General features: G+C 44.4%; 1 protein-coding gene across 1 annotated transcript in view; it reads left to right on the forward strand.

Annotated features, from left to right (window-relative positions):
* Positions 1-12,063: 12,063 nt before the first annotated feature.
* The window catches only part of LOC115458881 (amyloid-beta A4 precursor protein-binding family A member 1-like), a 113,364-nt gene continuing 109,554 nt past the window's right edge, over positions 12,064-15,873 (forward strand). Inside the window, 1 exon segment of the mRNA XM_030188718.1 lies at positions 12,064-13,230. Coding sequence (XP_030044578.1) covers positions 12,106-13,230 — 1,125 coding nt within the window. The 5' untranslated portion in view covers positions 12,064-12,105.

The following is a 15,873-nucleotide window of genomic DNA, read 5'->3' on the forward strand; positions in this document are numbered from 1 at the left end:
CCCTAAAAAGGGAGGATAAAAAGTTAGAGTACTCCAGTGTCAGGCCATATAGCAGCACTACCCACCTATGGGATCAGTTATTATTATTATTATTAACATTTGTATAGCGCTACCAGACGCACACAGCGCTGAACACCTGACATAGAGAGACTTTCCCTGCTCAATAGAGCTTACAATCTAAAAATAATACAGACAGACAAGACAATTAAGGACAAGGGATGTACTGGGTGAGAAGGAACAAGGGGAGGGCAAACTGAGTAGTGGCTAGGAGCCAAAAGCAGCAGTGAAAAGGTGGGTTTTCAGCATAGATTTGAAAACAGGTAGAGATGGAGCTAGACGTACAGGCTCAGGAAGTTTATTCTAGGCATAAGGAGCCACGAGGGAAAAGGAACGAAGCCTGGAGTTAGCGGTGGAGGAGAAGGGGGACGACGAGAGATTTGTCCAGTAAGCGGAGTTCACGGGGAGGGATGTAGGGAGAGATGAGAGTGGAAAGGTAATGGGGAGCTGCAGAATGGATGCATTTAAAGGTCAGCAAGAGAAGTTTGAATTGTGTTTATTTTATTTATTTATTGCATTTGTATCCCACATTTTCCCACCTCTTTGCAGGCTCAATGTGGCTTACAATCAGTTGCTCATTGATCCTGGTTGGGGGTTTCTTTTTAGATGGCAAAACCTAGTGGCAATAGAGAAATAAACTGCTGATTGGGATGTTGTACTTGACTCTAAGCAGGAATGTTTGTTTAATAGTGGAACCACCTCAAGCTGCCAATGAACAGTACTTGAGGGATGGGCCCTGTAAGTAGCCTCTGCGATTTTTCTAGTTTGGCAGCTGATTCATCCATCAGCGTTTGAATGTTTGGCTGCAGAATTCCTGGTTGGCATGGAGCTGGGCTGCTGCCCCTGTAAGTAAAGGAAGGAAGGGAGGAATGGCATGTTTGTAGCCTCTCTTCATGTACAGCTGTGGAAGAGAGAGAGGAGGGAGGGTAAGAGGAACAGAGGCATTTGGGCAATGAAGAAAAACGTTTATAGTTTGTGAAAATGATATGTGCTAGGAAAATGAGGAAATGCCCTGTACTCTAGACTAATGAAACTGATAACTTCCTGCCCAACTTGTTACGTTGCACTGAAATTATTGTTTTGTTTTTATATCAAAGTGAACTGAATTACCTGGATGCTTGAGATGTGTTGGCTTTGGACCTTGCTCACGTGGCTTTGGAGTAGAGTGATGCACTTTGCACACAAACATATTAAATGTCTCAGTTGTAATTAGTCCAGGCTTATAATATCTGTTCTGTCCTTGAGGTGATGGTTCTATATTGTGTTGTATTGTAACATTTATAACCCGCGCTTTCCCACTTGTCAGCAGGCTCAATGCGGCTTACATACTATAGCTAATTTACAAGATAAAACAAAATGAATAAAACATCTAAACACAGTATATAAAGAGGTGAACAATAAAAAGGATAAGGGAGAAAGGTGATAGAGGTAGGGAACAGGGAGAGGGTGAAAGCTGGGGTAGTGTGTTGTGAGTAAGGAAGAATGTATAATAATGTTTCGAAGAGGGATGAATTATGTGGCAGGGGCAGAAAACACTTTGGCCTGGGTTGAGAATGACTGCTAAATTAAATTCGGATGGGAAATTTTGTATCGTAAATATGATAGTCCTCAAAACAGTGTCTGTAGTTTAGTATTAATGCAGTCCATGCGGTAGGATTTCTGGAAATGACAAATATTGTGCTCATGAAATACGGTGGCAGTTTCTTGTAGTGCTGCTTCTTTAATAATTGTTTTTCCTCTTATTTATTTATTTGTTACATTTGATTCCCACATTTTCCCACCTATTTGCAGGCTCAATGTGGCTTACATAGTACCGTAAGGCGTTCGCCACCTCCGAAGAAGGTTCACGTGTTATAGACACATTGGGGAATCGTATAGGGGAAGAGTTATGCAGTGTCTATTACAAGCTGTGACTGGGGTGCAACATTGCCAGCTTTGCTCCATTTTTTACAGGACAGGTTGACCCAGTTCTCGTTTCTATCCCATTGCATATATGAGCTTCTAGTTCTGGTATTCCTCAGAGGAGGAGGAGGTCTGTGCATCTCTGTTCGTTTTAGGGGCAACTCTGTGACGGGGTGCCCACTTTTTCTTGCCATTTGCATGCATACATGTACTGAACACCACCACTTTTGCGAGTAAGTGTACCCTGGTGCATGTAAGTGACAGCAAAATAGTTAAGTGCTGTTCCTTAAGTTGCACTTAAATGGCACAGCGTGTAAATTTACACGGGTGAGGAATGGGTGCTGCTGCCACTTAAAGAATACCGGAAGTTACACGCGTCCTTCTTACTTGTAGCTGCCAGGTCTATAGCTGGTGTAACTGTGGGCATCCTTCTGACTATGGCCACCACTTTGTCAAATTGTTTCACAGCCTTGAGATCCTCAGATACTATCACCGCAAGGTCCCTTTCCCGATCCATGTATATCAGCTTCTCGCCCCCTAGCACATACAGTTCCTTTGGATTTTTAGATCAAATTTGAAAATACAGTGATCAGTTATAATGTACCATAGGACATATTCACACTGAAGGTGCAATATATGATGTTACAAAGACAGTGTGGCCTGCAGGACAAATTAAACCAGTAGAAAGGCCGACATTCCAGACAGCCTCAGTTCCATTTGTATGCAGTATTCTAAACAAATGCAAAAAATAGATATATATCTATCAGTACATATTCAAAATTTTCAGTATGTAACCAATTTTGAGCAGTATTTTATAATACGAAAGAGTGCAGTTGATCTGTATAAAAAAAATCCCTTCACACTTCTATTCAGAGAGTTAGTATCATGTGAACATAGAAACATAGAAAATGACAGCAGATAAAGGCCCATCCAGTCTCCCCATCCATATCATCCACTATCTCTTCCTCCCCTAAGAGATCCTACATGCCTGTTCCATGCTTTCTTGAACTCAGACACAGTCCCTGTATCCACTACCTCCGAGAGGTCGTTCCGTGCATCTACCACCCTTTCCTTAAAGAAGTATTTCCTTAGATTACCTCTGATTCTGTCCACTTTTAACTTCATTTTATGCCCTTCCTTTCTGTTGAAAGATATGCCTCCTGTGCATTTATGCTGCAGAGATAGTTAAGTGTCTGAATCATATCTCCTTTCTCTTGTCTTTCTTCCAAAGTAATGATTAGTGTAGTGAGTTGAGATCTTGGAGAACTGGGTTCAATTCCCACTGCAGCTCCTTGTGACCCTGGGCAAGTCATTAACCATCCATTGCCCCAGGTACAAATAACCTTAGATTGTGAGCCCATTAAGGACAGAAAAGTACCTGCAAAAAATAGTATATATGTAAACTGCTTTGGCTATATCTACAGAAAGGTAGTATATACGTAGTAGATGACGGCAGAAGAAGACCTGTACGGTCCATCCAGTCTGCCCAACAAGATAAACTCATATGTGCTACTTTATATGTATACCTGACCTTGATTTGTATCTGCCATTTTCAGGGCACAGACCATAGAAGTCTGCCCAGCACTAGCCCCGCCTCCCAACCACCGGTGCTGTCACCCAATCTCTGCTAAGCTTCTGAGGATCCATTTCTTCTGAACAGGATTCCTGGCTCCATCCCTGGCCGCCTTCAAATCCGGGCTAAAGGCCTACCTGTTTGCTGCTGCTTTTGACTCCTAACTTGTCACTTGCTTGTAACCTTGTCTTACTCTCTTCAATAGTCCCTTTCCCTATGTGTCCTTCTGTCTGTCCTACTCTTATCCCTTATTGGTCCTGTCTGTCCGTCCTGATTTAGATTGTAAGCTCTTTTGAGCAGGGACTGTCTTTTCTTCATGTTCAATTGTGAAGCGCTGCGTACGATTGGTAGGGCTATAGAAATGATTTATAGTAGTAGTAGTTATGTTTATGCCACGCTTTTTTGAATTCCGTTATTGTTTTCATCTCCACCACCTCCCTCGGGTCTGGAATATATATAAACATAGAATCGCTGTATGATCATGTTTCATAACAAGGTGAATAGCTAAAAAATATTCTCATATGTGCATTTACATCTTTTACGCTATAGTGTAACCAAAGGAGGGAGCCAGCCAATCAGAGACTAAAAAAGGGGCATTCCATTCTATATCCAAATTTAAACCTCTGGGAATCAGATTTTCCCATCAAAAAATACATTCCTGTTTATGCTGTAATAAACTGCCAGATATCCCCATCTCGAAATATGTCTTTTCTTGATGCTACAGAGTGGGTCGCTTGTTGTCAGTGTTGTTCTAGAGGTGCATTTTTTCCTTCTCTGTTATTTATAGCTGAATAGCGCTTGATTATTCACTGCTTAATCAGTCTCATTGTTTGTCCAGTATACAGTTTCTTACAGGAACATAACACCGCATAGGTTACATCTGATGAAGTACAATCCGCCCTAGGTGTTAATTTGTAGCTGAATCCCCAAACTGGATTAATAAATGGTACCTGGCTACATGATAGATCTCACCATCCTACCTCTCAGGAATACACTCAGACTCTCCCATTCGTATCTTATCCTTCATTATCGAATGGCATTAAGTACAAATCCATGTATGCTACATCCTTCTCTTTCATCATCATTCAGCTTTGGAACTCTTTGCCAAAAACCATAAAAACCATAAAAACCATCCCCAACCATCTAACTTTCAGGAAATCTATAAAGACCATGTTATTTGGAAATGCTTATCCCACGGCCTCTGCATGTGTCTCCACTGTTGGATGCGCATCGATCTAGAGATATTTTGGACACATTCCCTTTCCCTCTTCCCTCCTGGTTTTCCTACTCCTTCCATCCATTCCTACTCTTCCCCATTCTCTCTTGTAGGTTTTTCTGCTGTATTAGCTTCATTTCACTGCATTGGCGTCTGCCTCTGTGGTGCGCTGTAAGCCACATTGAGCCTGACACTGTTGGGAAACTGTGGGGTACAAATGAGATAATAAATAAATGCTCTTAACTCCATTGTATATGAGCATGCAACAGTACAATTGCCACATGTGAAATGTCCCCAGTCCTCTATGTAGCCAATCTAAAGCAAACGATGTTTAGCATCTAATGCACAAAGGGGTTTTGAGTCCCTTTTACCATAAGCCATAGCAGCTACCGATAACCCTATGCACATTTATTACAACGAGCACATTAGTGTTAAAATAAGCATTCCAAGCAATGCACAGACCTGAGCACCTACCTTTAATGTGCAAACTTTTATGGCAGGTCTAGACCTGTCCTTATGGGGAGCAGTCCACTTACACTGTATAGTGCAAGCAACAGCTCCCCATAAGGTAGGTGCTCAGTGCATAGTCCCCTACCTTACTTACTTACACTGTCAGGGGCACTTTTACAAAGGCAGGTAGGTGCCTATGTGCGTCCTACGTGGGTCAAATTGGCACTACCGCCCGACTACTGCGTGCCCCAAGCAATAATCCCATTTTTTGATGCGCGCCCAAAACATGCGGTAGAAAATATTTTCTGTTTTCTACCGCATGGTGCTTATCCGGCGGTAATCAGCAGTTGATGCGCGCTGGACGCTTACCGCTGAGTCAGTAGGTGGCGGTAAGGTCTCAGGCTGAAAATGGACATGCACTAGTTTTCATTTTGCTGCACGTCCATTTTCCATCGCACAGAAAAAAATGCCTTTTTTCCAGGTGCGCTGAGGAAATGGACCAGCGCACATCCAAAATAAGCGCCTACACCAGCGCAGGCCACTTTTGGGTACGCCTTAGTAAAAGGGCCCCTTACTTACTTGCTCCCTCAGTCTGTCTCTCTCCTCCTGTGTGTCGGGTCCCAGGTGATTACGTTAACGCAATAACCCGAGTCCCGGTACTCAGGAGCAGGAGAGTGACAGACTTGCGGCCCGAGTGAAGGGGAGGGGGTGGCTGCAGCTGCCCTGCCCCAGACCCGGCTCTGTTTCTCAGCAACCCTGATTAGAAATACAGGGAATAGTTACTGTTTCTCAACAGTGTTACAAGGGTGCACCCCCTACATGCTTCTTAAGCAGTGGCTGAGGAAAATAATGCACTCAGATTGACTATTATATTTTAACACTATTATATTTAGAGAAGCCATCCCACAGTGTGACAATGTATTGCATAATTGTCTCTTTCTTTTCTTTTTTTAATTTCAGAAATGTGTTATGAACTTTGTGACTATCCTGCTTATTTTTGAAGGAGAAGGGCGCCCATCTTCCGACACAAATCGGGAGATGGGCGTCCTGCTCCTAAGGTTGCCCAAATTGGCATAATTGAAAGCCAATTTTGGGCATCCTCAACTGCTTTCCGTCGCGGGGACGACCAAAGTTCAAGGGGGTGTGTCGGCAGTGTACAGAAGGCAGGATGGGGGCGTGTTAACAGATGGGCATCCTCGGCCGATAATGGAAAAAAGAAGGACGTCCCTGATGAGCATTTGGCCAACTTTACTTGGTCCATTTTTTTTTCACGACCAGGCATCAAAAAGGTGCCCAAACTGACCAGATGACCACTGGAGGGAATCGGGGATGACCTCTCCTGACTTCCCCAGTGGTCACTAACCACCTCCCACCCCGAAAAAAACAACTTCAAAAACGTTTGTCTTTTTTTTTTTTAGCATATGTCCTTCGCTATGCCTCCGTCGAGTTGAGGACGTCCAAAATGCGGATGTTTTTGTGAGAAGGACATCCATGCCTTTGCTATGCCTCTGATACCCTTTTTATTTATTTAGATTTTGGATCACAAGTAGCAGCAGTGGGATTTGAACCAGCCACCTCTGGATGGCAAGACCAGTGCTCTAACCACTAGGCCACTCCTCCACTCCACGCCCTTGAAATTTGGCCATCCCTGTGGGGGGGGGGGCAGTATGCAGGTCCCTGGGGGGGGGGGGAGGTATGTGTGTGTCAGCGGAGGCATAACAGGCATGGACGTCCTTCTTTCAGACATTTTGGACATCCTCAACTGCTCCCCACAGGGATGGCCAAATTTCAAGGGAGTGGAGTAGAGTGGAAGAGTGGCCTAGTGGTTAGAGCACTGGTCTTGCAATCTAGAGGTGGCCGGTTCAAATCCCACTGCTGCTACTTGTGATCCAAAATCCAAATAAATAAAGGGGGAATCAGAGGCATAGCATGCATGGATGTCCTCACAAACATCCACATTTTGGACGTCCTCAACTGCCCTCCTTAGGAAAGAAATCGTGTGTAAATGAGCTAACAGCGAGCAGCTCATTTGTATGCAATTTCCTTCATGCATGCCCGTTCCTTTCCGGATCGGTAAGGGAAGGGCTTTTTCCATTCAGTTAGTGGGACCAGTGCACTACAAATGCTGGCTCTTCCCATGGATTTGGTCATTTCTGAGATGGGCGTCCTCACTTTCCATTATCGCCGAAAACCGGGGACGACCATCTCTAAGGTCGACCTAAATTTCATGATTTGGGCGACCCTGACCGTATTATCAAAATGAAAGATGGACGTTCATCTTGTTTCGTTAATATGGGTTGCCCGGCCCCTTTATGGGGCCGTCCTTAAAGATGGGTGCCCCTGTTCAATTATCCCCCTCCATGACACCCAGCCTTCAAATGTTATGTTATGAGAGATACTTATAGCCTGCTTAATCCTTACAAATAAGTCAGAAACTGACTACAACATCAGGAATTACAAATTGTGCTTATTTAAAAAGAATTCAGTGAATAGATAGGATTTTAAAACTTTCTGAAAACAAAGATAGTTAAAGTTCAAGTGAACAATCTGCAGCAAAGAATTCCAACACTTTACAGAGTAGTAGTGGAACGAATTATCCTGAACAAATTTAGGGGGTCTTTTACTAAAGGTTAGCTCAAATTATCTGCAGCAAGTCCCATTTTATTCCTGTGGGCCCTGCTGCAGATAACTTGAGCTAATCTTTAGTGAAAGACTCCTTTAATGCATAATCCCTGTACAGATAGAAATGCTAAGTCAATCCTTGTTCCGACTGTAGCTAGTCATACCTACCAACTGAAAAAAGAGAGAAAAAACTCTCTGGAGAATAACCAGAGTTTTATGGATTAAACAACAAACCTTAAAAGCAACTCTGGCCCTTTAAAGGCAGCCAATGTAGCTGTGCCAGCAAAGGTGACACATGATCACATCTAGATTTTCCGTATATCAATTTAGCCACAGTATTATGGATTAACTGCAATTTGCTCATTTAGAGGAAACTCCTAAATACAGAGAAGTACAATAGTTCAATACTGGTAGAAACAACATAGGTTTCTAAAGGGAATTGTCTGGCTTTTGATTGAGGACTGTTTTCTTGATGGAGGGGGTTGAGGACAAGGTTGAAAACGAAGACTTATGACATTGTAGCCTAGTGGGGGTCATCTCTTTGCTGCAAGCCTAAAGAAATGTGAGGAAATGACTGTGCCCCAGGGGCCTAGCCAGACAGCAGATTTTGGGTGGGCCTAGTCAAGAACTGGGTGGGCACAAGTGTTCTCCCCCCCCCCCCCCCCCCAATGCGATGAAGCCAGTATCAGCAGCTTAGGAAGCTTAGACTGCTGAAGTGGAAAGCAGTGTTTTCAGCACCATCAGGGGGAGGTCTTCAGCTGGCAAAGCTTGGGATCCCCACTTGCTAGCACTAAATATGTGCTGCTGTTGGGTGGGCCTGAGCCCTAAGTGGATGGGCCCCAGCCCACCCAGGCCCACCTGTGGCTACGCCACTGCTCTGCCCAAAATAATATGGGTCACATTATCGATTGCTGTGCCAGATTAACCTAGTGGACAAATGAGGTAGCTTATATTGTAGGGTTGCAGTATAAATTGCCTTCATACCTGTACAGACGTTTCCATAGTGTTATGTTGGATATTATATACACAGTTACATTGTGCAGGATCACAAACATCACCATGACTTCTATCTATACATTGGTCAAATTGTCCAGAAAGGGTGATGATTGTAGCACCTGTACAAAACTTTGAGGTCTGATTTTTTGTTGTTGTTGTTTGTTTGTTTCTGCTTCTGTAGTACAGTTCTGGATAGGATGCAGCCTACTGGCCACTTTCTGTTATACGTTGCCATGTTGGTTGCATGATGTGTGCCTATGTCGATGGAGTTTCCACTGCCACATTCTTTCTTTTATTTGTCTTGATGATATACTGCCTTTCAAGATGTGCTATCAAAGCAGTTTACAGTGGTAAAGCATATTTCTGGTACTGAAAGCAGGACTACTTTGCCAGTGACTCTAGCGAATGCAATTGTGAGATGGTAGAGGAATGGTAGCATGCAGAGGTTCTCAACCCAGACCTTGGGACACACACAGTCAGGTTTTCAGGATATCCACAATGAATATGCATGAGATAGATTTGCGTGTAATGGAGGCAGTGCATGCAAATTTATCTCATGCATATCCATTGTGGATATCTTGAAAACCAGACTGGCTTGGTGCAGCGGTGGACTGACCATTTGGGCAACCGGGCAGTGCTCAAGGGCCCAGAGGTAGAGTTACCATACAGTGGGGGAAATAAGTATTTGATCCCTTGCTGATTTTGTAAGTTTGCCCACTGACAAAGACATGAGCAGCCCATAATTGAAGGGTAGGTTATTGGTAACAGTGAGAGATAGCACATCACAAATTAAATCCGGAAAATCACATTGTGGAAAGTATATGAATTTATTTGCATTCTGCAGAGGGAAATAAGTATTTGATCCCTCTGGCAAACAAGACCTAATACTTGGTGGCAAAACCCTTGTTGGCAAGCACAGCGGTCAGACGTCTTCTGTAGTTGATGATGAGGTTTGCACACATGTCAGGAGGAATTTTGGTCCACTCCTCTTTGCAGATCATCTCTAAATCATTAAGAGTTCTGGGCTGTCGCTTGGCAACTCGCAGCTTCAGCTCCCTCCATAAATTTTCAATGGGATTAAGGTCTGGTGACTGGCTAGGCCACTCCATGACCCTAATGTGCTTCTTCCTGAGCCACTCCTTTGTTGCCTTGGCTGTATGTTTTGGGTCATTGTCGTGCTGGAAGACCCAGCCACAACCCATTTTTAAGGCCCTGGCGGAGGGAAGGAGGTTGTCACTCAGAATTGTACGGTACATGGCCCCATCCATTCTCCCATTGATGCGGTGAAGTAGTCCTGTGCCCTTAGCAGAGAAACATCCCCAAAACATAACATTTCCACCTCCATGCTTGACAGTGGGGACGGTGTTCTTTGGGTCATAGGCAGCATTTCTCTTCCTCCAAACACGGCGAGTTGAGTTCATGCCAAAGAGCTCAATTTTTGTCTCATCTGACCACAGCACCTTCTCCCAATCACTCTCGGCATCATCCAGGTGTTCACTGGCAAACTTCAGACGGGCCGTCACATGTGCCTTCCGGAGCAGGGGGACCTTGCGGGCACTGCAGGATTGCAATCCGTTATGTCGTAATGTGTTACCAGTGGTTTTCGTGGTGACAGTGGTCCCAGCTGCCTTGAGATCATTGACAAGTTCCCCCCTTGTAGTTGTAGGCTGATTTCTAACCTTCCTCATGATCAAGGATACCCACGAGGTGAGATTTTGCGTAGAGCCCCAGATCTTTGTCGATTGACAGTCATTTTGTACTTCTTCCATTTTCTTACTATGGCACCAACAGTTGTCTCCTTCTCGCCCAGCGTCTTACTGATGGTTTTGTAGCCCATTCCAGCCTTGTGCAGGTGTATGATCTTGTCCCTGACATCCTTAGACAGCTCCTTGCTCTTGGCCATTTTGTAGAGGTTAGAGTCTGACTGATTCACTGAGTCTGTGGACAGGTGTCTTTCATACAGGTGACCATTGCCGACAGCTGTCTGTCATGCAGGTAACGAGTTGATTTGGAGCATCTACCTGGTCTGTAGGGGCCAGATCTCTTACTGGTTGGTGGGGGATCAAATACTTATTTCCCTCTGCAGAATGCAAATAAATTCATATACTTTCCACAATGTGATTTTCCGGATTTAATTTGTGATGTGCTATCTCTCACTGTTACCAATAACCTACCCTTCAATTATGGGCTGCTCATGTCTTTGTCAGTGGGCAAACTTACAAAATCAGCAAGGGATCAAATACTTATTTCCCCCACTGTATGTCCAGATTTACCCGGACATGTCCTCTTTTTGAGGACATGTCCGGGCAAACGGGCAGACTGGTGGGCGGGCCGGAAATCTGGACAAACGGGCAGATTGCTAGCCTCCCCCTCCCCTTACTTACTACTGCCCTGGTGGTCTAGTGACCTCTTCCGCCTTCAGGGCAGGAAAGAGCCCCCTCTTTCTTGCCTGGAGCACTGTCCTGCATGCATCCTTCCTGTTGCTGAGCTCGGTGCCATTTTGAATCGGCGCCGACATCAGCAACAGGAAGGTTGCATGCAGGGCAACACTCCGGGCAGGAAAGAGGGGGCTCTTTCCTGCCCCGATGAGGTCACTAGACCACCAGGGCAGTAGTAAGGGGAGGGGGGAAAATGTGACAGGGGGCGGAGTGAGGGCATGAAAGGGGGCGGGGTGGGGGGGGTGTCCTCCTTTTTGGGGGACAAAATATGGTAACCCTACTCTTTCCTGCCCCGAAGAGGTCACTAGACCACCAGGGCAGTAGTAAGGTAAGGGGAGAGGGGTGATGGGGAGGGTGTGTGACAGGGTGTGTGACAGGGGGGAGGGGAAAATGTGACAGGGGGCAGAGCGAGGGCATGAAAGGGGTGGGTGGGGTGTGAAAGGGGGTGGGGCTGGCATGTGGTGGGGGCGGGGCATGTGCCCTCCTTTTTGGGGGACAAAATATGGTAAACCTACCCAGAGGCTCCGCATAGTTGCCCACTGCTGCCAGCAGTCCTGCTTGACCACCCTGGTGGTCTAATGGTTTCTTTAGGGGCAGCCAAATGCCTAAAATATTTTTCAGTTAATCTGCTCACTTTCTCGCTATATATTTCATAAACTGAATTTTGAAACAAGTAATAGAACAGATTTATTGATATGAAAACAGAAAGGTACATTGTTTAATAGTTGTAGAATCTAGAAGCATTTTCTTCTACCTGTGTATGAACTGCTAGTTACAACAATTTATTTTTTTTCTTAGCTTCAGCCGACAAGATGACACTAGACTAGAGGTCTTGCATTTCAAAACCAGCCATGAACCAGCTGGAGGGATTGGTGGAGGCAGAGGTGAGTGAAGAGCCTTTAAACGGAGAGGTGAATGAGTCTGTCGAAGCTGACCTGGAGCACTCTGAAGCAGAGGAGGAGCAGCAGAGGTATGGGGCGCCTTACCTACAGCACACTACGGAGGAAAGGGAAGGCCGAGATGTGCAGGAGGAAGAGGGGGTTTTGGCCAGGTCTGCCAGTACCGAGAGTGGCTTTCACAATCACACTGATACAGCTGAGGGTGATATCATAGCAGCAGTTGAGAATGGCTATGATGTGGACAGAATCCAGGAAAATGAAGATGAAAGCGCTTATGCAGTGCAGTACAGGCCGGAGTCTGAGGAGTACACAGAAAATGCCGAGGCCGAGCATGCTGAGTCCATTCATAACCCAGCTCTACCCAACCACTTACATTTTCACGGCATTCAGCAGGAGGAAGCTATGAATGTGCCCTACTCAGGTTATGTCTATACACACCACCTGTTCCATCGGGGGGAGGATGAGCAGTATGCGGAGCCTTATGCCGACTATGGACTACAGGAGCATGTGTATGAGGAAATAGGAGATGCATCCGAGCTGGACATCAGTGAGGGCCTCCGGCTCTATGTGCAGGAGAGAGAGGAGGCTGATCACTATCGCAAAGAGGCTCTTGGAGCCCGCCTACACCATTATGATGAGCGTTCCGATGGAGAATCGGACAGCCCGGAGAAAGAGGCAGAGTTTGCGCCCTACCCAAGAATGGACAGTTACGAGCAAGAGGAGGACATTGATCAGATTGTGGCTGAGGTCAAGCAGAGCATGAGCTCCCAGAGTCTAGACAAAGCTGCAGAGGACATGCCAGAGGCAGAGCAAAATTTAGAGGTCACTGGTGAAACGGGGCATGAGAGTAATGGTGGTGCCAAACCCACAGTGGAGACTGTGCAGAGATACAGCAAGGAGAAGAGGGATGCTATCTCACTGGCCATCAAAGACATTAAGGAGGCCATCGAAGAAGTGAAGACCAGGACCATCCGTTCTCCTTACACCCCTGATGAACCAAAAGAGCCAATCTGGGTGATGAGGCAGGACATCAGCCCAACGAGAGACTGTGAAGACCAAAGGCCACTAGATGGAGATGTAAGTATATTTAGTGCTACTGGTTTACTTTCTGTGCATGCTACAATCAAAATTATATGTAACAAATGTTAGGTGGAATGTAGATTGTTGGGGGGGAGGGGGCCTCTTGTTTGTGCAACATCTTATATGAATCCTATTGGCTTTAATCATATGATAGGTTTGACGAAGTAATGGATAGGTCTCTGATAATTACACTGTTCAGTATCAAAGGTGTTTTCAAAGCAGTGTTTAAATTTATTAATAAAGAAATTGTTTTGATTGTGCTGCCTCCATAACCTGAGCAAGCTACGCGATATCTTCACAGGTTAGCATAGAACGGGCAAGCAGCTCTTTAATTCTGCAAATGTACACCTGTACCCTCGAGGTTTAAATTTAGATTCCTCAAATTAGCATTTTTTTTTATGGGCCTCGTTTCAGTGCCTCTTCCACTGTACTATATATGGAACTAAACTGATTGCCGCTTGCTGGGAAAAAAAACTCCCCAAAAGTGGTAAATTGTTCCATGCAGTTTTTCTCTCTTAATGATTTGTTGTTTATTTTCTGCTGCTTTCTTTTGCCATCTACATAATTCCTGTCAGTATAGAACACTGTGCTTTGGTAAAACAAAAGAAAAACAGTTTAGTGTGAGGGAAAAAAAGGGTGAGTCACTTGAAATGGAAGCAAGCATAGCTGCCACCTGAAGAGGTTTTATGGCTGGTTCTAAGGTATTTGTAAATGTACCTGGTGGGTGTGATTACAGTTTTGGCATTTGGCCAGCCATCTGGATTATCCGTGCACTCAGCAGTAAAAAATGATTCATGTGCTCGACACCTGTGACCTAAGCACCAGCCTCTGCTACTTCAGGTTTCCTCATCTTAAGCACTTTTAGGACAGTGGGGCACAGATAGCGCCTGCCTGAGACACCTATCCGATGACTGGTCTTTGATTCATGACATATACTGCCGGATTCTGTATAGCACGCCTAGCATTCCGCACGGAAATCTAAGCATATTCCATAACAATGTGCCTAAGTTAATTGGCTTAACAAGCTAATCAGTGTTGATAACAGCACCTAACAAGCAATAATGAGCACTAATTAGCGATAATTAAAATTTATGCACACAACTTGCTAAGTGTATTCTGTAATGAACTGCTCTTAAATTCTAATGTGCGCAGTTCAAAAAGGGCATGGCCATGGGTGTGGAAATGGGCGTTTCGTGGGCGTTCCAAAATGTACGCATCTAGTTATAGAATATGGCCCAGTGTGTAAATCTACGTGCAAGGATTTACGCTATGTTTTCGTTTGTGTAAATGGAGGTGCATAGTTTTAGTCGCTGGGATATCAACTAAGTATATTCTATATACCACCCCTAAGTCTAGGTGCCACTTTAGAATACGCTTAGCCGGAGATGTTTACTGTGTGAATTTTTTAGGCGCCTTATATAGAATCTGGCCCTTAATGTTACGGTAGGTCCTAATAAGCTCGGTATTCAGAATAGCCGTAATGAATATTAATCAGATGTATTTTGTGCACCTTAGTCCTAGAACCAAGCTAATCTTAGTTATTCTGAAAACTAGTCCTGTTTGCGGCCCTCAGAGGCTGGAGTTGCAATTACTTTGTTGTAGGTGACTGTCACTGGCCATTTAAAGCAGGAACCATGCAGTTAGATTCTAACAACTGTTCCAGTTTTTTTTATTTTGTTATCTTTGTTTAGTAAGAATTGCACCAGTGTCAAAAACATAATTTTAGGCATTTCGTAGCAGAAACACTCTGTTGATTGCCTAATCTAGCGCTCAATAGTCTCTGCATTAACTGTTGAGGGTGTTTCTGGCATCTTCCTATACAGTTAAGAAATGTCTTTACTGTGTATTAACTGCATGGTGTTATCTGCAATGCAGTTAACTACAGCTATTCAGGTGGAAGTAACTGTGCTGCATTAGGTGCTGTGTTTATTGTAATTAATATGTGGTTTCTAATATGTTTATTCCACACTTGATATTCTGCTTTTTTGTAAATACACTCAAGGCGGTTTACATATACTATTTTTTCCCAGATGGGCTCACAATCTAATGTTATTTGTATCTAGGGCAATGGAGGGTTAAATGACTTGCCCAGGGTCACATGGAGCTGCAGTGGGAACTGAACCCAGTTCTCCAGGATCTCAACCCACTACACTAACCGTCTCTGCAGTAACTGTAAAGCATAGCTCCTCTCTCCTTCATTTGACACCCTATTGTCTACCTCATTCTGTATTAGCCGTTAATGCAGAAATTAGTGTGTGTTAACTGCCACATTAACAGTTAAGACAGTGTAGTATGTAGACCCTTTGCTTTTTATCAGTGCCCTCCGATGCTCCTGGAATTGTACATTTTCAGCAGTTGTGCACCAGAATAAAATGTAATGTTGTTACTTCCCTGGACTTAGGGAGAAATAGGTGCAAATGGGTGGGAAAATGTGGGATACAAATGCAACAAAAAAAATAAATAAATGAGAACACATATTTATTTATTTATTTATTTCGATTTTGCTCACACCTTTTTCAGTGCTAGCTCAAGGTGAGTTACATTTAGGTACACTGGGAATTTCCAGGCACCTCTGGATTTCACGGCTGGTGCTCTAACCACTAGGCTACTCCTCTACCGTTATTGACATGTTACTGATGT

The sequence above is a fragment of the Microcaecilia unicolor genome, unplaced genomic scaffold (genome assembly GCF_901765095.1).
Source record: "Microcaecilia unicolor unplaced genomic scaffold, aMicUni1.1, whole genome shotgun sequence".
NCBI lineage: Eukaryota > Metazoa > Chordata > Amphibia > Gymnophiona > Siphonopidae > Microcaecilia > Microcaecilia unicolor.